General features: G+C 47.2%; 2 protein-coding genes across 5 annotated transcripts; one reads left to right on the forward strand and one right to left on the reverse strand.

The window, feature by feature from the left end:
* Positions 1-1,300: 1,300 nt before the first annotated feature.
* Positions 1,301-11,662, reverse strand: LOC128338541 (zinc finger protein 239-like). 2 transcript variants are annotated; one of them, XM_053281145.1, is made up of 3 exons: positions 11,544-11,662; positions 6,901-8,848; positions 1,301-5,229 (listed from the first exon to the last, which is right to left on the reverse strand). In XM_053281145.1, the coding sequence occupies exon 2, from the start codon at positions 8,617-8,619 to the stop codon at positions 7,723-7,725; it is 897 nt and encodes a 298-aa protein (XP_053137120.1). In that variant the 5' UTR covers positions 8,620-8,848; positions 11,544-11,662; the 3' UTR covers positions 1,301-5,229; positions 6,901-7,722. The 2 variants fall into 2 exon arrangements, with proteins under 2 accessions (XP_053137120.1, XP_053137121.1); XM_053281146.1 differs by having other exon boundaries at positions 6,901-8,845; positions 11,544-11,624.
* Positions 11,663-16,871: 5,209 nt separating this feature from the next.
* LOC128338530 (zinc finger protein 883-like) lies at positions 16,872-22,804 on the forward strand. Of its 3 annotated transcripts, none has more exons than XM_053281123.1 (2): positions 16,872-17,016; positions 20,324-22,804. In XM_053281123.1, exon 2 carries the CDS (start codon positions 20,435-20,437, stop codon positions 22,307-22,309), a length of 1,875 nt encoding a protein of 624 aa, XP_053137098.1. In that variant the 5' UTR covers positions 16,872-17,016; positions 20,324-20,434; the 3' UTR covers positions 22,310-22,804. The 3 variants fall into 3 exon arrangements, with proteins under 3 accessions (XP_053137098.1, XP_053137100.1, XP_053137099.1); XM_053281125.1 differs by having other exon boundaries at positions 20,327-22,804; XM_053281124.1 differs by lacking the exon at positions 16,872-17,016 and adding an exon at positions 17,467-17,827 and having other exon boundaries at positions 20,327-22,804.
* The last annotated feature ends 820 nt before the right edge of the window (positions 22,805-23,624 follow it).

Below are 23,624 nucleotides of genomic sequence, written 5' to 3' on the forward strand. Positions count from 1 at the left end.
CGGGCCCTGTGGGTGAGGGCCCTTGTGACTGGGATACTGGGAGGTGTGCCAGTCAAGGACAGGTTTGAGGAGGGTCTCTGCGGGATGAGCCATTTGGTTCTCCGCCCTCCTCTCTAGAAAAGCAAGGAGTGAAACTTTGAACAAGATGCTCTTGGACAGGAAAAATTGTGAGTTGGGGGATGACCCTGCACCCAGAGACCACATTCTTCTAGAGACCAACACAAACGTGTTCAGAAGCAATGAAAGAAAGCATATGCTGTGCAATCCTAATATTCATTTAATCAGTGTGAACCAATGTTACAAACAAAAGGGCGGGGGTCTCCTGTATCGGGGGGCTGTCTGTTAGCAGGCACACCTCACTTTCTTGGGTAGCTGTGACATCTGAAGTGCGGTCGCCATCCCACAAAGCGCCACTAGATGGCAGCAACGCACTATTTAACTGGCCACGCTGTCACTGAAACAGCCGCTGTCTTAAGTAGGTATTGAGCTACTGAGCCGTGGGATTGCGGGTAGCCTGAATTTGTGGCAGTCATCCACTGGATCATTCAGAGGCTTTGCTCAGAAGTGCCACTTTGGGCTAGCACTACCCACCCACCCCCGGGAGAAATTAGAAAGCACAACAGACAAAGAAGAACCTAGCCTAAAGGTAAGCTGTGTCGACTCCTGGCAACCACAGAGCCCTGTGGTTTTCTTTGGTAGAATACAGGAGGGGTTGACCATTGCCTCCTCCCACACAGCATGAGATGATGCCGTTCAGCATCTTCCTATATCACTGCTGCCCGATAGAGGTGTTTCCCATAGTCTGGGGAACAGACCAGCGGGAATTCGAACCAGCAACCTCTGGCTTGCTAGGCAAGTCATTTCCCCGCTGGGCCATTAGGTGGTTAACCAGGTTACATTTCTGACAGAAGGGGGAAAGGGGGGGGAGGTAAGAGGAATGCCCTGTACGTTGCAGGAGTCAATCAATTGGCCAAACTGTCCGGATCATCCTGGGCTGAGCAAATGGTGCTTGCGTTTGTAGAGAGGAAGCCGAAGTTGGCGACACGTTGTTAGAGATTATTTCATCAAAATCCCCTTCTTGCAATTAAATCCAGCAGTCTAGCTCCTTTCCTTGTTTCTGTCTGTTATCTGACACTTGGAAATCCACGCAGACAGACAAAACAGTGAAAACCCAAAGGTTTATTCTCATCCAATCCAGAGAGCAGTTTTGAGGAACCACAGCTTGGCGGGGGGGCAGGTGTGTGGTCCCAAAAAGTGGGGTTCGTGCCTGGCATGCAAGGGTCAATGAACACACCAAGGGTGGAAATCCTCCCGAGTTTATTCTGCGCAGCATAAAGGTGCAGGGGATCGCTCCCAAAGCAAGCACACAGAGCAAACTTCGCATCAGTCTTACATAGAAAAGCTTGCAAAATTCATCACCCCAGCCTTCCCCTGGCTTCCTCCTCCCATCCCTGATAGTTCTGAAGCATTTAGATCAGGGGTGGGGAACCTTCGCCCTCCAGCTGTTTTGGGACTACAACTCCCATAATCCCCAGCCACAGAGGCTGATAGCTAGGGATTATGGGAATTGTAGGCCAACATCTGCAGGAGGGCCACCTGATTTAAAGAAACATAGGCTAACATTATTTAACATACACTATCCCTCTGAGCTCCTAGTGTAAGTTGTCTGTGTATTCGGTTATCTCCCGAGGTTACAGCACAAAGAGCCATTTCTTCCTTCTTTCTTATGGGAAACAGGGGTGATTCATACACTTAAAGAGTTTATCTGTTGCAAGCAAGCAGCTAAGCAGGTAACTGACTGCCAGGTCCGCACTTTAGCTTAGTGACCTTACATGGGGGTGGGCATCACTCCCCCCTTTTGAGGCTTGGTTCGCCCTCTGGTCAAACCATATGGAGGAGAGCTGGTCTTGTGGTCGCAAGCATGACTTGTCCCCTTAGCTAAGCAGGGTCTGCCCTGGTTGCATATGGATGGGAGACTAGAAGTATGAGCGCTGTAAGAGATTCCCCTCAGGGGGTGGAGCCGCTCCGGGAAGAGCAGAAGGGTTCAAAATCCCTCCTGGGCAGCATCTCCAAAATAGGGCTGAGAGAGATTCCTGCCTGCCATCTTGGAGAAGCCGCTGCCAGTGTGGGTAGACAATACTGAGCTAGAGAGACCAAGGGTCTGACTCAGTATATGGCAGCTTCCTATGTCCTAAAATGTTTGCTTTGTTTGGCTCGCTTTCTGGAAACCACTCTAGCCCGTAGACCTTGAAAAAGCCTGCTTTTTACCTGAAACTTTGGCCAAGCTGGTCAGTCTGGTCAGTTTTGACCATTGAAAATAGCCTTTCCTATAGTTCTACACAAGCAACCAGGGTTTACCTCCCCCTACCCCACAGCTGAACACCTCCCCTGTGGTCCTCAGTCACCCCTCCTGGGCAATGCAAATCTCCAGAGTCAACAGGCCAAAATCCCGAGGGTAAACCTTCGGCTTCCAGGCTCGGGAAAGCCCACCATTTAGTAAAAGCGAACTTGAAACCCCCGTTGTTCTCAGCCAGAAGCTTCCAGAGGGACCGATTCAGCTGAAGTCCCACACTTGCATGCCGCCCTCCCTTCTAGAAGCATCTTTTTCGCCCTCTAAGAGGAGCAAGCCAAAAGGCCCGTGCCAAGGCTGTGGCCACCCTGAATTGCTTCCGGTCGCCCCACCCGAAGAGTCTGGCTTCCTCCTCCACCACGTCAGACAGGTTGTCTAGGGAGTTCTTCTCTCCTCCATTTCTGGGAATCCCACCCCCTGGATATGCGTGTGCATTTGTGTGTATGCCGGCCCCGCTTGAGACTTGTTAGGCTGGGCTGGAAGATTTTTGTTACGTCTGGAAGGAGCCCCAGTCCAGGGCAGAAACCCCAAGAAAGCAGCTTCCAGGAGAATCCCTCAGCCAAGTGTTGGAGATGCGGCTTCTGAGGGCTCCAGAAACCCTGTTGAGCAGTCTGGGCTCTAGGGATAGAGACAGTGAGCGAGGGAATCCCCTCTCTGACGACGCCTTCTCTCCTCTACTTCCCCTTTGTTAGACATAAGGACGTAAGCACAGCCCTGCTGGATCAGGCCCAAGGAGGCCCATCTAGTCCAGCATCCTGTTTCACACAGTGGCCCACCAGATGCCTCTGAGAAGCCCACAGGCAGGAGTTGAGGGCATGCCCTCTCTCTTGTTGTTACTCCCCTGCAATTGGTACTCAGAGGCATCCTGCCTCTGAGGCTGGAGGTGGCCTGTAGTTCTCTGACTAGTAGCTGTTGAAAGACTTCTCCTCCGTGAAGCTATTTATTATTGATTGATTGATTTGATTTGATTTGTATACTGCCCTTCCAAAATGGCTCAGGGCGGTTTACAATATCCAAACCCCTCTTAAAGCCATCCAGGTTGTTGGCTGTCACCACATCTTGTGGCAGAGAATTCCACAAGTGGATTATGCGTTGTGTGAAAAAGTACTTCCGTTTGTTGGTCTTAGATTTCCCAGCAATCAATTTCATGGGATGACCCCTGGTTCTAGTGTTATGGGAGAGGAAGAAGAATTTCTCTTTCTCCACTTTCTCCACGCCATGCATGATTTTATAGACCTCTATCATGTCTCCCCGCAGTCGTCTTTTTTTCTAAACTAAATAGCCCCAGGTGTTGTGGTCTTGCCTCACAAGGAAGGTGCTCTAGGCTCCTGATCATCTTGGTTGCCCTCTTCTGCACCTTTCCCAGTCCTCCAATGTCCTTTTTTTAGATGTGGTGACCAGAATTGTACGCAGTACTGCAGGTGTGGCCACACCATCGTTTTGTATAAGGGTGTTATAATATTAGCCATTTTATTTTCAATCTCAGAGAGTCTGAGAGACAGACTTCCTCTTCCTCCTTCCCTTCCTGATGTAGCAAGCAGCTAGGCACGTAGGCCTGTCCTATCTAATGTATTTCCTACTTTACTTGGAACTTTAACTCCCTGTCTCCAGACCATATTAATTAATTAGCAGTGCTCGCCTTACTTGTCCATGCCCACTGTGGGGGGAGTAGATAAATGCTCCCCCCTCCAAATCTCTCTTAACACCAGGGGGCATCCATTGGATCCCTACTATACTCATCACTTCAATCCTTTTGGTTATCCTTGTTCCTTGGCATCCGCCCCATACCATTTCAAAGCCCAATCAACCCTCCTTTGGGCCAGCTTCCAAGACCACAGGAAGCCACTTCCTTCTCCACTTATACTCTCTGATTCCATTCCACGGGAGAATGGCAGTAAATCAAGGAAGCCGTTCCTCCTCTAGTCAATTTCTCTCACTACTTTGCAATCTTAAGTTCTTCGGAGCACGCTATCCCTTCTTCCCCGTTCTTTTAACCACCCTGCCCTCCCTCCTTTCCCTGAATGTAGTCAGATCACGAGAACCACCTTGAGGGTTCTGTGTCATGTGGAAATGCCCTGCGTGTTCATAGGATCCAAGCCTCACTCGGTATTTGACACAATCTATTTTTAAATTGGATTCTTACATCTGTGGGTGTGACTTGCCTGGGAAACTGCCTGGTTTATTGCCGCACCTACAAGATCTCAGTAGCACCTCCTCGTTACCTGGTTTCCAAGAAAGCCCCTAACCCTAAGGTAGTGGTGGGTAGATCATCACTTTGAGTGATTCCCAAGTTTGGGGGGCAGCTTCTGCCTTGTTTTAGGGTCTCCTGGCCCTTTGCACTTTGCAGGATAAGCCGCTTTCTCACAGCTTGCTCTTCCGGCTTCTGGTCCTCTGCCCGGCTCAGGAGGAAACCTTCGGCCAGAGCCACCGCCTGGGAAGTGGTCTCCGCTCCGCATTCTCTGACCCAGCTCTCCATCTCCACCGGCAGGATGGTCAGGAACTGCTCCAGCACCACCAGGTCTACGATCTGCTTCTTGGTGTGCCTTTCCGGCTTCAGCCACCGGCAGCAAAGCCTGTGGAGTTGGCTGCAAACCTCTCGGGGCCCCTCGGCCTCCCGGTAGCAGAGCTGCCTGAACCTTTGATGCTGCACACCTGGGCTGGTGGCATCCTCTTCCACTCCCAGCATCTTCTGCTCAGCTCTTTCCCAGAATTCCTTGCTGCTCCCTGCCTGGGTGGCCTTGGGTCCTTTTCCTGCTTTTTGGCCATCCGAATCTTCCTTTTCTATCTTTAATCCCTGCTCCAAGGCAGCTCCGAAAAATATCTCCATGTTGAGGGATGGAGACGTTTGGCACCCAGATTCCACCTTATGGATCTCCTCCCTGTAGGAGAAGGAGAGAAATGCGAAGAGTCAAAGAGAAACAAGAAAGACAGTGTCAGGGAGGTGGGGGTGGGGCCTTCCCTTGAGGGACACAGAATGAAGCCTTCAATGCAGCATCCTTCCCTTCGGTCTGTCCCTGAGCACTCCTCTGCTCTCAGCTTTCCTACACCTGGGAGCATCTTTGATGGTTCCAAGCACTCCACCCTCCCTATCTTGATTTAAGCCTCAGAGACCAAGAACGGATGTGGGTGTTTGGGTATGCCTTTCAACACCCTCCTGCCACCCCTCAGGCTCTGATACATCGGAGACCAATATCTCAGTCTTTGGAACCACCTGCCCCAAGAATTTAGAATGCACTCCCTGCTGAAATGAGGTCCTCCCCATCTCTGGCAATGACCCATCTCTGACAGGGGTGGGTGTGTGATGTTTTCCCTTCAGCTAGGTAAAACTGTTGCCAACACTCAGGAACACAGGAACACAGGAAGCTGCCATATACTGAGTCAGACCATTGGTCTATCTAGCTCAGTATTGTCTTCACAGACTGGCAGCAGCTTCTCCAAGGTTGCAGGCAGGAGTCTCCCTCAGCCCTATCTTGGAGATGCTGCCAGGGAGAGAACTTGGAACATAGATGCTCTTCCCAGAGCAGCTCCATCCCCTGAACGGAATATCTTACATTGCTCAGACTTCTAGTCTCCCTTTCATATGCAACCAGGACAGACCCTGCTTAGCTTAAGGGGACAAGTCATGCACTCAGACTCTTGGGCACACAGGAGACCAATATCTCAATCTTTGGAAGCATGTGACACAGCTTATATTTTCTTCAAAACAGAAAGAAAATATATGTGCATGGTGCCACACTTGTGGTGAGCGTGGGAGAGGAAAGAGAACCTTCCAACACCTTGGCAATGTCAAATTGTTCAGCTTTTATTTTACTGAAGCTTCATCAGTCGATGTGGAGAACATGCTTAAAAGGCTTAACAGCTTCAGGTTTTAACATGTAGACCCTTTCAGGTGTTAATGTTTTCAGGTTTGATGAAACTATGATTTCTAGCCGTTGATGTTTGGGTCTGCCCTCCTGAATAGTGCACTCTATTTTGTTGGCAATCTCAGCCACTATTTTGTTGGCAATCTCAGGAGACCTTGGGAGGAGCAAGCTGACCTATGGATAGCCTTCTCTGCCAAGGGATAAAGGGCTTTCCTCTGCTCCTTCCAGTCTCTTGTTACAGAGCCTTATAACAAGATGCACTTTGGTAACAACTGCTTTCTTCCCATACACTTTCTTTAAAGTTTCCCACATTCCCATTTCATGTCTCTTATTTCTTAAATGGGACAAGAATTCCCCATTTAGTCCCCTGCTAACTGAGCAGAGAGGCACCTTTTTAAAGTAGAGATTCTCCTTATTTAGCAGGGGGAGAGCAACTGGCCCTATCCGTCCCCAGCACAACATCCCTCCAGTGGCTGTTGCTGGTATCTATCATATGTTTCTTTTTTCCTAAGATGGTGAGCCCTTTGGGGATAGGGAGCCATCTTTATTTATTTATATCTATGTCAACCACTTTGGGAACTTTTGTTGAAAAGTGAGATTTTGATGTAAACTGCCCCGAATCATTTTTGGAAATAGAAATATTTTTTTAAAAATACTCATCGTATTCGTAAGAATTGAATCACTCACCACCAAGCAGATCATCCCAATTGCTTTCTCATCATCCCCGTCCCAAGCCTTTCATTCTTCTCCAAATTCTGCCAGCTGCTGAGTTTGCAAGACACTGTTAAGTCCGCGACTTATCAAGAGGACTCCAATTTTGGAAGACCACAGCTCAAATTCAGGACCTTCTGGTTCCCCAGTTACTGGAGATCTTTGTCTTGTATCCATGCTGAAAGCTTTGTGCTCTCTCTTGCAAATCCTTTTAATTATCTGGGCAGTTCTCTCATGAACTGGGACCTGGGCCCATAACCTGGTTGGAGAGAGAGGTATTTCAATGGGCACTAAATGTAGCAGGGTATGCCTGTGTGAGAAGAACCAAGCCCATCAAGAGGACTTTGAGACAAGTATTTCAGCTTCAAAAAAGGGGGGAAATGATGTCGATTGGATAGTCCTTAAAGCTTATGAACTCCTGGGGTAGGGAGTTGCCATCGAAAGAGTCAGATCATTGGTCCATCTAGCTCAGTATTGTCTATACATAGTAGCTTCTCCAAGAACAGGTGGGAGTCTCTGTCAGCCTGATCTTGGAAATGCCAAGGAGATAACCTGAAACCTTCCACATGCAAGCATGCAGGTGCCCTTCCCAGAAAGGCCCAAATCCCCTCTTCTTACAGTGCTCACACATGCAGGCTCCCATTCAAATGCAAACCAGGGTGGACCCTGCTTAGCAGAGGAGACCATTCATGCATGATTGCTAAGAATATCAGTCAACCAATCAGAGCAGCCCAGAGAGACAAGGAACAGAACACAGGGGAATTCCATTGCTGTCTCTATTCCTAATGCCCTTAGTGGTCAATAAGACAGAAGCTGCAAAGAGTCAATGCTATAGGAACTATATCTCCAACAGGTTCTAAGGTGTTTAGTAAGATGTCCGCTCTGGTTGAAGGTCTTTCCACACTGCAAGCATTTATGCGGCTTCTCCCCAGTGTGGGTTCTGTGGTGTATAGTAAGTTGTCCATGCATCCTGAAGCTCTTTCCACACAGCAAGCATTTATGTGGCTTCTCCCCAGTGTGGGTTATATGGTGTCTGGTAAGATGGGCGCGCTGGCTAAAGGTCTTGCCACATTCTGAGCATTTATGCGGTTTCTCTCCAGTGTGTGTTCTACGGTGTAAAAGGAGAGCCCCAGTAGAGCTGCATTTCTTTCCACACTCCACACATTTGTGCGGTTTCTCCCCAGTGTGTGTTCTGTGATGTTTATTAAGATGTCCACGCTGGCTGAAGCTCTTTCCACACTCCAAGCATGTATGCGGTTTCTCCCCAGTGTGGATTCTATGGTGTTTACTAAGATGTGCACGTTGACTGAAGGACTTCCCACACTCCAAACATTTATGTGGTTTCTCCCCCGTGTGGGCTCTTTGGTGTAACGTAAGAGCTCCCCTCTGGCTGAAGCTCTTTCCACACTCCAAGCATTCATATGGCTTCTCCCCAGTGTGAGTTCTAAGATGTATAGTAAGATGTCCACCTTGGCTGAAACTCTTTCCACACTCCAAGCATTTATGCGGTTTCTCCCCTGTGTGGGTTCTTTGGTGTAAAGTAAGAGCTCCCTTCTCGCTGAAGCTCTTTCCACACTCCAAGCATTCATATGGCTTCTCCGCAGTGTGGGTTCTATGATGTATAGTAAGATGTTCACTTGTGCTGAAGCTTTTTCCACACTCCAAGCATGTATGTGGTTTCTCCGCTGCATACATTTCTCACTGAGGTTGAAAGCTTGCTTCAGAACTTCAGTTTTTCCTATGCTGAGGACACAGGCCTCTTTCTTTCTGCATTTTTTTTTTTATTCCATGCTGAGAAGCAGAAGATCCATTCTTCCTTTTTACATCAATTTAGTCTCTCCTTTTCCTTCTTTTTCCATCTGGCACCTCCCAACAATCCTCCGCTGAGGTGTCCCCTCACTCGTCCTCTCTGAACTGTCACCTGCTGGAAGAAAAAGAGAAAACTGGTCGGAGTCTTAGACAGAAAAGGTGCCTAAAGCAGATTGTATGAGAAGAAATGCTTGAAATGTAAACAAGAGGTTCTTCGGTTTCCCCCGCTATTTTATTTATTTATTTATTTATTTTATACATTTCTGTGCCGCCCAAAATGCAAGTTCTCTGGGCGGTTTACAAAACAATAAAAACAGCCAATAAAAGATGAGATTAAATGCCTATGTTATTACGCTAAAAGCCATTAGATTAACGAAAGAATGGGAAAGATATTGCAAATAGAACTGGCTTTATACTCTCCTTTATTTTGTATTACATGAAAAATTTACCCAATCAATCTATTTATTCTGGTTGGCTATAGGTTTCCTGCTGCCAGGATGTGCTATGCAAAAAGCTGGAAGTTAAGAGCTCCTTCTAATGCAAGGAGTGAGGAGAGAAATAATATCACAGTAAAGCTAAGGAGACAAGTCACGCTTGCTACCACAAGACCAGCTCTCCTTTCTGTATGTTATGTTTATATCTGTACTTTATGTTTAGGTTTACATCGAACTTTGTTGCTATCAAAGTAAAGTTTGTATGCAAAGAAACTTTATGTTTATGTTTAAACTTTCTGTTTAACAAACTTTATGCAAACTTTATGTTCGCATACCTTGAACATCTGATAACAATCTCCCTCGCAGAGTGATGCTGAAATCGTACAGAGTTGATTTCTTGGGGAATTTCAACAGGGGCTCTGGGGGCCCCTCGTCCGACGTGATTTCATGGCCTCCATGAGCAGGCCCTGACTGACATGGTCAGACTTCTTAAAAGCTCGATTATTATTGCATATGTCAAATTTTCAAAATCAGCAGGGCCTGGCTTTCTTCTTCAGTGCTTCATTTTAAAAGTTATTTTTACCCATAGATCTCACTCTTCCTGTGAAGCCCAGACAGACGTACCTATGTTTAGCCTCACAACGACCCTGCGAGGTAGGTTCGGCTGAGAAAAGCAGTCAACCTAGACACACTCGTGGCTGAGCACGGGTTCGAATTCGGGTCTCCCTGGCCCTAGTCCAGCACTCGAACCACCATGCCTCTCTTTTGCACAGAGCTGCTTTTCGGGCCACAGGAGAAAAGCACCGCCCCTTTGCCTTGAGCGGGCCAAGACGAGCAGCATCTGGCTGGGGGGCTGCAGGATCAGCCCTCCACAAAGGAGGGCCCCCTCCAAGAGGAGACGCAGGTAAGAGCATCTCAATCTCTAGGCTCTCGTGTGGCTAAGAACTGCCTTTGATTCAGCCCTTTCCTCGCCACGCCCCACAGCCAGCCTCCTGCCCTTCTGCAGGGATTCTGGGGAATGCGGGAGGGGGGAGGGAGCAGCTGGGCAGCCCAAGCCAGGAACCTGACCCAAGTGCCCACCTGGACAGGCAAGATCCCAGGGATGGTGGGCAGTGGGCTTCCCTCCTGGGGCTGGCCACAGCCTGCCTGCTCCCCACAGCCCCTCCTGGTCCTACTGCCCTGCCCTGCTCTGCTGCAGTGGGTCCGGGAGGTCAGCAGCTGGCTGCCAGCTGGAAGGAGCAGCCCAAAGCCCCTGGCCCCCTCCTGGCCACTGCCCTCCGTAGCCCACCAGAGCAGCAGGCCTGCTGGAGATCAGCTGCAAAGGCCAAGCCTGGTCCAGGGAAGGGGCCAAGCTTCTCCCAGCCCTTTCAGGCTGGGAAATGCTGCCAGGGAGGGAACTTCGAACCTAGATGCTCTTCCCAGAGCAGCTCCATCCCCTGAGGGGAATATCCTATGGTGCTCATACTTCTAGTCTCCCTTTCCTATGCAACCAGGGTGGACCCTGCTTAGCTAAGGGGACAAGTCGTGCTTGCTACCCCAAGACCAGCTCTCCTCTCCTCCACCAGCTCTCTTCTCCGACAAAGCGGGCTGCACTCTAACGCCTGGCGAAAAATCCGGACCGAGTGTGTGAAGTGCTCCCCAATAGCTCGCGGAGAATTTGGGGGGTAGATCTGCCCATTATATGCGGACGCACACCCTCCATTCCAGAGGAGACAGGAGCTAAAGGTCTTTGTGGGGAAACTCTAAGGGGGGTATCTTACCGCCAGCACAGTGTCGTCGTTAAGAGTGTTGGGCTAGGACTGGGAAGACCCGAGTTCGAATCCCCATTTGACCACGAAACCCATTGGGTGGCTCTGGGCCAGTCATCTCTCTCTCCGCCTAACCTACCTCACAGGGCTGTTGTGTGGATAAAAATAGCCATGTACCTCTGTGCTCCTTGGAGGAAGAGCAGGATATAAGTGTAAAATTCATATATAGAGAGAGAGAGAGAGAGAGAGAGAGAGAGAGAGAGAGAGAGAGAGAGTCTCCCATCCAAATGTGGACCCTGTTTAGCAAAGGGGACAATTTGTGCTTGAAAGGGGGAAGGCGGGAGGGGGCAGGCCAGGGGAGCCCGGAACCATCCCTGCTCTGTCCAGCCCAGCCTCCCGGGTGTTAGGAGGGGCTTGTGCTGCCTGCCCCGTGGCCAGAGAGCTTGGTAGCCAGACGGCATTTCTTACTAGCCAGTAATACATTCCAGCCCCACTGCAAGGACATCCAGGAGATCCTGTCTAGGTACCCGGTCTTATCAGCAGAGCAGTGCTGATAAAGGGAAAAGCCGTTTTTAAAACGGTGGGTTGCTGCTGCTGCAAAGAAATAGGATGCAAAAGAGGCACGTACCTTTGTGGGGGGTCCTGGCAGGGTTGCTTTATGGATTAAGAGCTGGACCGACACTTAGGCCTCCGTCTGTGCCCCTTTGCGAGCAATGGAGCTTGCAAAGCAGAAATCCTGGCTGAGCATGCTCAGCCAGCAGAATACACTAGACTACTTCAGCCACCTAGAGGCAAAATATCTACAGCTATGCTGTCTTGGGAACGGGGGGGGGGGGGGCGTAGCGAGCATTGAGAGAGGTGGCCATGCCTCTCTCTCCAGCGGCCGCTTGGAATGAGGGAGATAATGAAGAAAATTTGGAGGGGTGGAGCTGGGGCCCCCCGGGTTCTTTGAACCCCTGCGCTCAATTATAGTTACACCCCCAGAACCATCATATTTATAGTCACTTGCAAGCACTCGAGGAGGAGAGCTGGTCTTGTGGTAGCAAGCATGACTTGTCCCCTTAGCTAAGCAGGGTCTGCCCTGGTTGCATATGAAAGGGAGACTAGACGTGTGAGCACTGTAAAAAATTCCCCTCAGGGGATGAAGCCGCTCTGGGAAGAGCAGAAGGTTCCAAGTTCCCTCCCTGGCAGCATCTCCAAGATAGGTCTGCGAGAGATTCCTGCCTGCAACCCTGGAGAAGCCACTGCCAGTCTGTGAAGGCAATACTGAGCTAGATAGACCAATGGACTCAGTATATGGCAGCTTCTTATGTTCCTATGTTCCTAAGCACTCTGGAGAAGCCAGGTTGGTGTAGTGGTTAGAGTGCTGGACTAGGTCCGGGAGACCCGAATTCAAATCCCCATTCAGCCATGAGACTTGCTGGGTGACCCTGGGCCAGTCACTTCTCTCTCAGCCTAACCTACTTCACAGGGTTGTTGTGAGGAGAAACTCAAGTCTGTAGTACCTTGCTCTGGGCTCCTTGGAGGAGGAGCGGGATATAATTTTTTTTTTTTTTTAAATAAAAATTAAAAAGTAGAAATCTGTCTACAACCCTGGAAAGTTTTCCTGTTTTCTCACCAATGGCGGGGGGGGGGGGGGACACACAGCTGGCCCTTTGCAGTTCCAGACTTGTGGGACTTGAACTGCCTTGCTGGTCTTGCCAAGGCGAGAGGCAGTTCAAGACCTCAGGGCTAAGCAACTTTACAGGTCTGAAGTGCCTGGCCCCATGGTTTCGAAATCGGTACTACCTGGAATACTGGATGCAGAAATTGTGCCGCTCACTTATGCTGATCATAACCCAGTAACGAAATTTCACCATATGAGTATTGGTTTAAAAAGATGGAGATCATTTAATCTTCTACTACAGCAAGGATGGATTGTATTGAGATGCAAAGAAGAATTGATGGACTTTTTTCAGAGAAATACGACTCAGATGTTTCAATTTATTCCATATGGGATGCAAGTAAAGCCTTTATGCGAGGGATTTTTATTTCAGAATCTTCTAAGAAGAAGAAAGAATTTGAGAAACAAAAATCTTTAATATCCAGTGAATTAATCCGTCTTGAGGCAGCTCATAAGAAGGACCCCTCAAAAGATATTTGGCAGGGCATAAAAGAACTTCGTAAACAGATGGATCTTATAGTCTAAAGAAACATACAGCTTTAGAACAATAAAAATGGCAGTGAAAATACGGCAAGATCAAAGAATTCATGGGATCACAAAGGGAAACCAAGAACATAAAATAAAGGCATATGTGGATGATGTTCTCCTTCCTATTACGGACATTGCTGATTCTTTGAATAAATTAATGGAGCATATACAACAGTATGCAGGGGCGTATATAGGGTGGGGCAGGCAGGGCGCGTGCCCCGGGCACCACTTGAAGGAGGGCGGCATTTTGTAAAATTAATTAAAAAAAAAAAAAAAGGCTGCCAAAAACAAAATGGCCTTGCCAGGCCTTGCAGAGGTCATTTGAGCATGCACAGTGGCCATTTTGTTTTCAGTGGCCATTTTTAAAAAATAAAAGATTATTTTTAAAAATGGCCACCGCACATGCTCAAATGGTCCCTGCGAGGCCCTAGAGGCCAGCAGGGGGAGGGGGGACCTTTGAAGACCCCCCCCCACGGCCTTTAGGAAGCCCCCCAAAGGGGCTACAAGTAAAAATTAATATTATATAAGACACTGTACACATATTCAGATTGGCACTATGTACAGAGAATCAGGGCTTGTGAATACTGAGCTGGCATTTATGATCTAGGATTGTATTCATTTGCACGTACTTTGCATCTTGTGATAAGTGAGTTAAATGTGATGTCTTAATAATATGGCTATTAATGGTGAATTTGTCTTTGAATCTGTGTGAAATCCGTAATATTAAGGCCCACTGGGAGTTTCTTGCTCTTTCTCTCATTTTAACTGTCTTTCTGAAATACTAGAATATATTCCAAGCCGTGACACAGTTTAATCTGCATATCCTTTAATTATTTTCAGAGTATCTGGGAAAAGTCAAATTCTCCATTGATTTTTAAAACTTATATAATGGTGATGCTACAATACATAGTAGAGAATTAGACAGGCACTTCTGTTTAGTTTTTCAAGTACACCTCCACATAGTATTTGGGTATTTCATGAGCCCCAGCATACTAAAATTTGTAGTTCTCCAGCATTTTTTTGTCTGGCTATGTCCACTGTTAAATAGTTCTTGAAATATTACAAGATTAATGAGCTTGAATTGTATTTTTCAGCTGATATTATGGTGAAGTTATCTGAAAGATGGGTGTCAGATGTTTGGACTGGGGGCGCAATTTCAGTGTTTGCCCTAGGCGTTATTTCCCTAGATATGCCTCTGTCAGTATGGCATGATTTCTGGCTATAAGATCAACAGAAGTAAAACTCAGGTTATTACTTGGGATTTAACTGATGTGGAATTAAGTTATTTGCAGGACAGTACTGGATTTCAGACCTCTATGAAACCAATTAAATATCCTGGGGTTTCTTTAACAAAGGATAATAAAGACCTCTTTAAGAACAATTATTTGCAAATATGGAAATTTATAGTGAATAATCTGGACAGGTGGCAAAAGCTGACTCCTTCGTGGTTAGGAAGGATACCTTCGGTCAAAACGAATGTACTCCCTAGGATGAATTTTCTTTTTCAGATGATTCTGATTAGAATCAAGGAAAAAAGATTGAACTTATGGAATTGGCAAATAAATTCTTATATTTGGGCCTCTAGAAGATCTAGAATCAGGTTTAAGGTCATGCAAGATGTAAAGGAAAGAGGAGGCTTAGCGGTTCCTAATCTGAAGTTGTATTAGCATGGTAGTTGTCTTACTTGGATTTCTGATTGGATTAACCTCCCATACGGTTCTGTGTTGAATACGGAGAGATCGGACCTCTCTGAAGGTTTACATAATCTTTTGTGGAAAGAGGGAAAAACTGGAGATACAGTTACATACCCTGAGAAATAGTCTTTTACATGTTTGGGATAAATATTTTTTTTAAAAAAAAGGATTAGTCCAAGTTTATCACTGCTGGCATGAATATTAAATGTTTATTTTCATGAAGAAGAATGGACTGGTAGATATCAATTCTGGAGAGAGAGGACACATACTCAGCAAAATCTGTCTATGAATAATGTAGAACCGAAATCCATGCAAATACTCACAACAGAATCAACTCAAAAGCCTCCTTGGTTTCAGTATTTTACAAATTACTTAAATAGTGCAGAAAGAGATACAAAGGCAAGGGAGGAAACTCAGAGGATTAACTGAATTTGAGGAACTAATAAATCAAAGAGTTGGTCTACTACTATTGAAGTATGATACAGAAACAGAACAGATTAAAGGATGCATGATTGAACGGATGCAAAACTTGGACAAAACAACAGATATCCATGACTGGGAATTTCAATGGGAAAAGAACATTAAATTTTCTTAAACCAGCCAATTATCGCTCTGAATTGACAGTCCCCAACAATCACAGCTTTTTTTCCTTAGCGCCCTAAAAAGCTTTGCCTTCTGCGGTGGTGTCTGGGAACTTTGGGAATATTGCCTAGGATGCAAGAATCTTGTACCTCTGGTGCAGTTGATTCGATTGAATATGTCCTCCTTAGTAATGGTATCGTTTATGACTCATTCAGAAACTCTTTTGGAACTCTGCTTTTACTGACTCCCCTGGGCATTCAGAGTTATTTTATGCCACCTATGTACTACTTGGAGTGAATCCTGAGACTAATTTTAAAGCGGCTAAATTACTTGTGGCTGCTTGTAAGATTAGATCTGTCAGTTGTAGTTCTTGTGATTGATATACAATTTTTTTAAAAAATTGCAAGATGGACATCGTGGATGGATATGTTGTATTCCCTCCCCCCCGCCCCCCCGGTTATATGGACCATAATAAAGGATTCATTTATTAGGTGGGTACACAATCATTTTCAAGCTCCTGAATCTCCCTGTGGAAGAAGAGCTTATGAAAAGTTCCTCTCCTTGCCTTTCTAGAGAGGAGGGTGATTAACCAAGTGAACAGGGTCAAGGGTGGCTTTCCCTGTTCTTGGTTCCTTAGTGCTTCTTGTATTCTTCTAGGTGCCAGAGGACCAGAACTTAGGAGTAATAATAATAATAATAATAATAATGAGTGTAGCAAGCTCTGACAGGGCTAGATGCTGAGCTAGATAGACCAGTGGTCTGACTCAGTAGAAGGCAGCCTCTTCTGTTCCTGTCTTCCAAACTGCACCCACACTGAGCTCAAGACCAGATTAGGAGGGAAAGCAGGGATGGATGAAGATTCGAACATTCCATCCCCTTTCAAAAGGAAGACAGAATCATCTCTCTTTGGGAATGCCAACAATATGGAGAGGAAATGGCAGATGGAGAATTCCAGCAGCACTATTTCCAAACCAGATCTCTGAAAGAATGAGGCTGCATTCCTGTGGCTGTTTCTTTATCTAACTGCAGCCAGCCAGAGGATCCCACTTGCCGCGTCCAGGATTAAATACATTTTGAATTTATTTCTGGAAACATGAGGGTCTAGCTAGGCCCCCCCCCCCCATTTGTAAACTTGTGTTTGTCTATCGGTCAGGGCAGAATCACATGGCTGAAGCGTGAAGTCTGTAGAGAAATTCCCTCTCCTGATGGCCCCATCTCCAAAACAAACAAACAAACAAACAAACAAAACAAAAAAAAAACGGGGGAGGAGAAAGGAGAGAGAGAGAAAAAACGTCAGAGAACATGGGAAATGTACATTAAAAAGCAATCTCACAGACGGAGGAGTTGGGGCACCTTCTGCAGGCGGAAAGGCTAAAGACCATTTTCACACACACACACACCCTTCCTGGCGCATCCATCCCCACCTTGTGCCTCCAGGAGGGGGTCGCAGCCTTGATGGCTCAGCCAATGGGAGGGAGGAATGGGGGGGAGGAATGAGGCTGGAAGAGGCAGGAGCCGTACACAGTTCATGGGGAGGCGGCCGGCTGGACCGAGCTTTGCCTGCTGCGGAGACCAGGCATCCAGCCTGGGGACTATTGCTTAGTGGCTGCTGAACGATTTGGATCCAGAGGGAGGTAGGGGAAAGGCAGTGGGGCGGGCGGGGGGGCGGGCAGTCTCCCTCCCAGTCACCCTGCAGTCCTTTCTGCAGTGGAAAATGTCCGGCGTGGCTGGGAGGAGGGGGTGGGCGGGCAGGGTGGAGCTATAATTGAGTGGGTGGGTTCAAAGACACCAAGCACCCCCTCCCATGCCATGAGCGCCCCCCGCAACTCCACCCCTCCCTATTTTCTTCATTATCTGGGGGGGGGGGAGATGGGAAAATATGCCCCCCCCCCGCTCCCCTAGCTATGCCCCCTGGTGAGGAACTCAGCCAGTAGCATCCACCTGGGGCGGGGTTGCGGGGCGTCGTTGGAGAGTGAAATAGAGCTGCGGGGCCGGTTTGCGAAAGCCCTTCGCTGCGCTCCCCTCCCCAGACGATCCCGGCAGACCGCGAGTGCTGCTGGGCTGGAGAAAGCGGGAGGAAGAGTCTCCTTGCAAGGGAGGTTTGGCGGGTCCTCCTCCTTCCCCTCCTCCTCCTCCTCCTCTTTGCAAGGAGCCAGAGCGGGGCCAGCTCCGATGGTCCTTGGCTTCCTCTCCCTCTCGGGGGCTTCTGACACCCACCGGGAGAACAGATCCAGAGGGACTGAGAGAGCAGTGAGGGCGGCCGGGGGGGGGGTTCCTCTTGCGGGGGGGCTGCCTTGCTGGAGGGAGCCCCTTCCCGGACCGCACAGTGAGGGGAAAGGCGGCTGGCGGAGGAGAGCCTCTCCCTCCCGGTTCCCCTGTGTCCTCCTTTGGGCATGGCTGTGAGGAGTGCAGCCAGCCGCAGTCGCCTGCGCAAGGGAAGAGGCGGTGAGAGAAAGAGGCCGGTGGGGCGCTGGGAGATCTCTTCTCTTGCATGGTCTCCAGTACTCTGAGCAACCAGCGAGTGTTGAAATGGGGAAGGGGAAAGTCCCCCCTGCCATTGTGGTCTTTGTAACCTCCATTTGCATTTGCTTCCGAAATGGCAGGCTGAGTCTTGGAGGGACTGTGGCTAGCAGTCAACAGACATGTGCAGGTTATGTCCATGTCGTTATTTATTTATCCTATTTAACTGCCTGATGTATACATCTCTAGGCAGTGTACACAATCCAAATCACAATCCACAACCAAAAACAATTGAAACCCTTTCACGGAATAAGGGCAGCTAAAAACAATCGACAGAGGGAAACAATTAAAATAATTGCACAGGATGAAAATGGTTAAAGAGTTGAAAATTAATTAATTATACAACCGGTGTGTCTTAGGAGTCTTCTACAAAGCAATCAGTGATGTCGAAGCTCTTATTCTGACAAGGAGTGCTTTCTAAAGCACTCTGGGGTGCTTTCTAAAGCACCCTGGGGCAGCCACAGAGAAGGCCCTGTCCTGAGTCGCCACCAAAGGAGCTGGTGGCAACTGTAACTTTACCCCCCACCCACCCACGATGATCTTAATAGGTGGCGCGGTTCATGACCAAGCAGGTGGTCTCTACATTGGACCTAAGCTATTCAGGGCTTTATAAATAATGACCAGCACTTTATCTTTTGCTTAGAAACGTATCGGCAGCCAGAGCAGTTCTCTTGGAATCAGTGTGATATGGTCCCTTTAGGTAGTCCCAGAGACCAATCTGGCTGCCACATTCTGTACCAGTTTCTGAACTGAGTACAAAGGCAGCCCCATGTAAAGTGCATTAAAGTAGTCAAGCCTGGAGGCCACCAGCAGATGTACCACCATTTTAAGGTCATTTACCTCTAGAAATGGATGTAGCTGACGTATTGGCCGAAGCGGATTATAAGCGCTCCAGCCATCGCAATTTATGACCCATCTTCCCCTTCCTCCAAGGAGCACAAGGTGGCATATCTGCATCTTATGCCCCCACCTTTATTCTTACCACCATCCTGTGAGGTAGGCTAGGATGAGAAAAAGTGCAGCCATCATGGCTGAGTGGGGAAGGATTTGGACGCAGGTCTCTCCGATCCTAGTCAACCCCCTCTTCAATCTCCTCTTATTTATCTGTTAATGGATCTTATTGATCTTATTTTACCAATGGACCCTGCGTCCAAAATGAATCTCCAGTAATTCAGGATCTTGGAAGTCAGCCCAGCAATCAGCCCTTTGAATTGCGGCTGATTAAAATGCTTTTCTCTGTCTCATGTAGATTTTAACCATTTTTTGGTATGCTACATTTTCAATGAAAAGTCTCCCAAAGCACACAGAAAAAAGAACAGCAGCAGCTAGACAGATGCAGTCCAAAAGGATCGTTGAGTATAGCTTCCCCTGCTTACAGCTGTGGACCAGGCCTCTGTGAAAAGCATGTTCCAACGGAGCTTCCATTACTGGGGCTTTAAATTAGCTCCATGCACTCGGGAGTCATTCACCCTCCGCTTGCCTGCCTGCCCCTTTCTGCTTTCTTTTCACAATTCTTGAGCAGTTTCCTCTTCTGAAGCCCAAAGTGCAGAGGTGGATTAACGTAGTAGCAAATGTAGCATTTGCTACAGGCCCTGCGTTTTTGAGGGCCCCACATGTCCAGCTTCCAACTGGGAATTAAAGTTAAAACGTTACCTGTTTTATTTGGTCCATGTTAGATAAAATATCCCTTTTCTGCTAAATGTCTCTTTTAAGAGAAGGCCCAGCACAGCATCTGTCCAGTGGCTGTTGCTGGTGCCTGCCACATTGTTCTTTTTAGAGTGTGAGCCCTTTGGAGACAGAGAAGCATCGATCCACTCTTCATTTTTCTATGTAAACCACTTGGAGAATTTTGATTGAAAAATGGTATATAAATGTTCACTGTTATTGTAGTAAGTGTGAGTTTGTGGCTTGGTCTCCAATACTCCAAAATATAGTGAATGAAAAAATTGAATTACTTTACTATGCAAGTAAATAATTTATGTTTTAATATTTATGTGCATTTAAAAATAATAATAATAATTTAGGGCCCCTTTATAACATATGCTACAGGCCCCGCACTGGCTTAATCCGGCCCTGCCAAAGTGTCGACACTGGGCTTCCTAGGCGGGACTCCTCTCGCATATAGGAGGAACTGGATTGCACTCTGGACATCTCACAAGAGGTTCTGGGTGTCACTCAGGGTGAAGTCCAGCATAGTCTTTGCTCTAGTTGGTTCCATGATCGACCGTTCTGAGGGCCAGTCATTTAGTCTGTCTAGAAATCTGGCCTCTCTGGTCATATCCTGAATGGGAATCACATAGCCATTGGATGTGGAAGTAACTGGCAACCTCTGGTTTGCACTTCCACTATTTCTTCTCACACCATCTCCTTCAGGATTGTTTTCTATTGCAGGATCTGACCAGTTTTTTCTCTTCCTACCAGCAGGTGAGAGGAAAAATGAGGAGAAAACCAGCGGAGAATTTATGTGTGGTGCCAGATTGGAAAAGAGGGAGCAATACATACTAAAAACCCGAGCAAAAGGGAAGAAAAGAAATGGATAATATGCTTTTCTCAGCATGGAGTAGAAAAAAATACAGAAAGAAAGAGAACGAAGCCTGTGCCCGCTACGTAGGAGAAGCTTCACTTTTGAACCAAGCTTTGAACCTCAGGCCGAAATGCAAAGAGGTGACAAACCACAGATGCTATGAATGCAGAAAGAGCTTCAGCACAAGTGGCGCTCTTAATAGACACTATAGAACTCACACTGGACAGAAATCACATAAATGTTTGGAGTGTGGAAAGAGCTTCAGCACAAGTGGAAAGCTTACTATGCACAATAGAACCCACACTGGGGAGAAACCCCACAAGTGCTTTGAGTGTGGCAAGAGCTTCAGCACGAGTGGCGCTCTTAATAGACACCATAGAACCCACACTGGGGAGAAACCCCATACATGCTTTGAGTGTGGCAAGAGCTTCAGCACCAGTGGAGAGCTTACTATACACAATAGAAACCACACTGGGGAGAAACCACATAAATGCTTTGATTGTGGCAAGGGCTTCAGCACAAGTGGAGATCTTACTAAACACCATAGAACCCATACTGGGGAGAAACCACATAAATGCTTGGAGTGTGGAAAGAGCTTCAGCATGAGTGGAGATCTTACTATACACCATAGAACCCATACTGGGGAAAAACCACATAAATGCTTGGAGTGTGGAAAGAGCTTCAACGTGAGAGGAAACCTAATTAGACACAGTAGAACCCACACTGGGGAGAAACCACATAAATGTTTTGAGTGTGGAAAGAGCTTCACCCAGAGAGGACACCTTATTATACACAATAGAAGCCACACTGGGGAGACACCACATAAATGCTTGGAGTGTGGAAAGAGCTTCAGGCAGAGCGGAGATCTTACTAAGCACCATAGAACCCACACTGGGGAGAAACCACATAAATGCTTTGAGTGTGGCAAGAGCTTCAGCAGCGGTGGAGAGCTAACTATACACCATGGAACCCACACTGAGGAGAAACCACATAAATGCTTAGAGTGTGGCAAGAACTTCAGCATGAGTGGACATCTTAATGAACACCATAGAATGCACACTGGGGAGAAACCACATAAATGCTTTGAGTGTGGAAAGAGCTTCAGCACGAGTGGAAAGCTTACTATACACAATAGATCCCACACTGGGGAAAAACCCCACAAATGCTTTGAGTGTGGCAAGAGCTTCAGCACGAGTGGAGTTCTTAATAGACACCATAGAACCCACACTGGGGAGAAACCACATAAATGCCTGGAGTGTGGCAAGAGCTTCAGCACGCGTGGAGAGCTTACTGTGCACAATAGAAACCACACTGGGGAGAAACCACATATATGCTTTGAGTGTGGCAAGAGCTTCAGCACGAGTGGAGATCTTACTAAACACCATAGAACCCACACTGGGGGGAAACCACATAAATGCCTGGAGTGTGGAAAGAGCTTCAGCATGAGTGGAAATCTTACTAAACACCAGAGAATCCATACTGGGGAGAAACCTCATAAATGCTTGGAGTGTGGAAAGAGCTTCAGCCAGAGTGGAGCTCTTACTATACACAATAGAACCCACACTGGAGAGAAACCCCATACATGCTGGGAGTGCGGAAAAAGCTTTAGGCAGAGTGGACAGCTTGTTATACACCAGAGAACCCACCCTGGAGAGAAACCACAGAAATGCTTGGAGTGGTGTGTGCATAATGGTTCGGTGTGCAGAAAGAACTTCAGCAGGAGTGGATATCTTACACCAGAGAACCTACACTGGAAAGAATCTGCATTAGATGTGTGCATGGAACTGTCTGGTCCGGTTCAGTTTGAGTCCGGACCCAATCCGGGCCCGTTCAGTCCAGCACCAGCTCAAAATTCCTCCGGTCTGGTCTGGGGTGGTCCATGAACCTTTTTACGGGAGATTTTTTAAATTACCCACATCCAGGGGGGTTCTCCAAGGCAGTGGAGAGATCTGCGGAGGGTCCCCCTACCCCAGCTAGCCTCTCTTCCTTAAAAAATGGCCCCGAAACCTCCTCCTGGTGCAGCGGACATTTTGGAGGCTGCTGCACCTGTTCAATGGACCTTTGCATGGCCTGGGTTTCCCACCCTAAAAAGCTCATGGATCAGTTTGATTTTGAACCTGCTTGCACATCTCTAAACTGCACCAATGCTTGCAGTGTAGGAATTGGTTCAGGAGGAAGGCACAACTTACTGCACATGCACAAACTTTTACAGTGAAGAAATCATACACATGAATCTGTAGACAAGCCTGAAAATCTCCCTCATTTTGTGAAAAGTACTCCCTTGTGATTTTTCTGCGTTGTATTTGTCTTGATTCCCTCTGAGGGAATTCATAGATTTGTTTTTGTGTTTGCGATAAGAATAAAATTGCATAATTTGTTAGATTGGTCAATGAATATTACTTTTTAACTGCAAATGCTTTATTTTATTTGCCTCTGAATATGTCAGTCTCGGGCCAAAGGCTCAGCTCCTTTATGGACCTCAGTTTGGGATGTATTCAAACTTTTCCCCTTTGGAGACTGTGCAATCCCAATGTTTAAGAGCTTTCAGTATTTAACTTTTGATTAAAACATAACCACCTTCCTAGTGGTTTGACCCCTTTGATATTAGCAGATATTTTTAGATCTGCCTGGTGTACAAAATTGCAATCTCAACTCTTGACATTGATTTTCTCCTAAGTTTCAATTATCCTTGGGTTTTGATAGTGCCATGAAGGCTCTTAAAGCAGAGGATTTGCAATATATAGCATCAAAAGAACATATGGAACTTGGTCCCAAAAATCCTTCCTACAAGTACTACGGATACTTATATATATGCGTTACAAGAAAAGTTTGCAAAGCAATCGGTGGCCCGATTGCCTTGATTGACCATACCGAAGCAATTCGGCTTTATTCTTTTATGTCAGAGCTGCCTGAAGCAGAAGCACTTTTCAAGTAGGGGACAAGACTTAGCACAGCAAAAGGAAACTGCTAGCTTGAAAATAGATGCAGTAGAAATCCCTGTGAATTAAATAATGCTTGGGCAGATGGTAACAGCAATTGTTGCAAAAACATGTTTTGGGGCATCTTATCATACTGGTTCGCAATGGCCTGTTGATGTAACTTCCTTGTTCTCCATATATACATGGAAGTGTCTAACTAAATAAACTGAATCTGGACGAGACAGAGGTAATGTTGGTCAGTAGGAGAGCCAATCAGGAC

The sequence above is a fragment of the Hemicordylus capensis genome, chromosome 16 (genome assembly GCF_027244095.1).
Source record: "Hemicordylus capensis ecotype Gifberg chromosome 16, rHemCap1.1.pri, whole genome shotgun sequence".
NCBI classification, from domain to species: domain Eukaryota; kingdom Metazoa; phylum Chordata; class Lepidosauria; order Squamata; family Cordylidae; genus Hemicordylus; species Hemicordylus capensis.

Bases quoted from the DNA above. Each gene is read 5' to 3' on its own strand.
- LOC128338541 (XM_053281145.1), bottom strand. From the start codon at position 8,619: ATGTATGCAGCGGAGAAACCACATACATGCTTGGAGTGTGGAAAAAGC.
- LOC128338530 (XM_053281123.1), top strand. From the start codon at position 20,435: ATGGATAATATGCTTTTCTCAGCATGGAGTAGAAAAAAATACAGAAAG.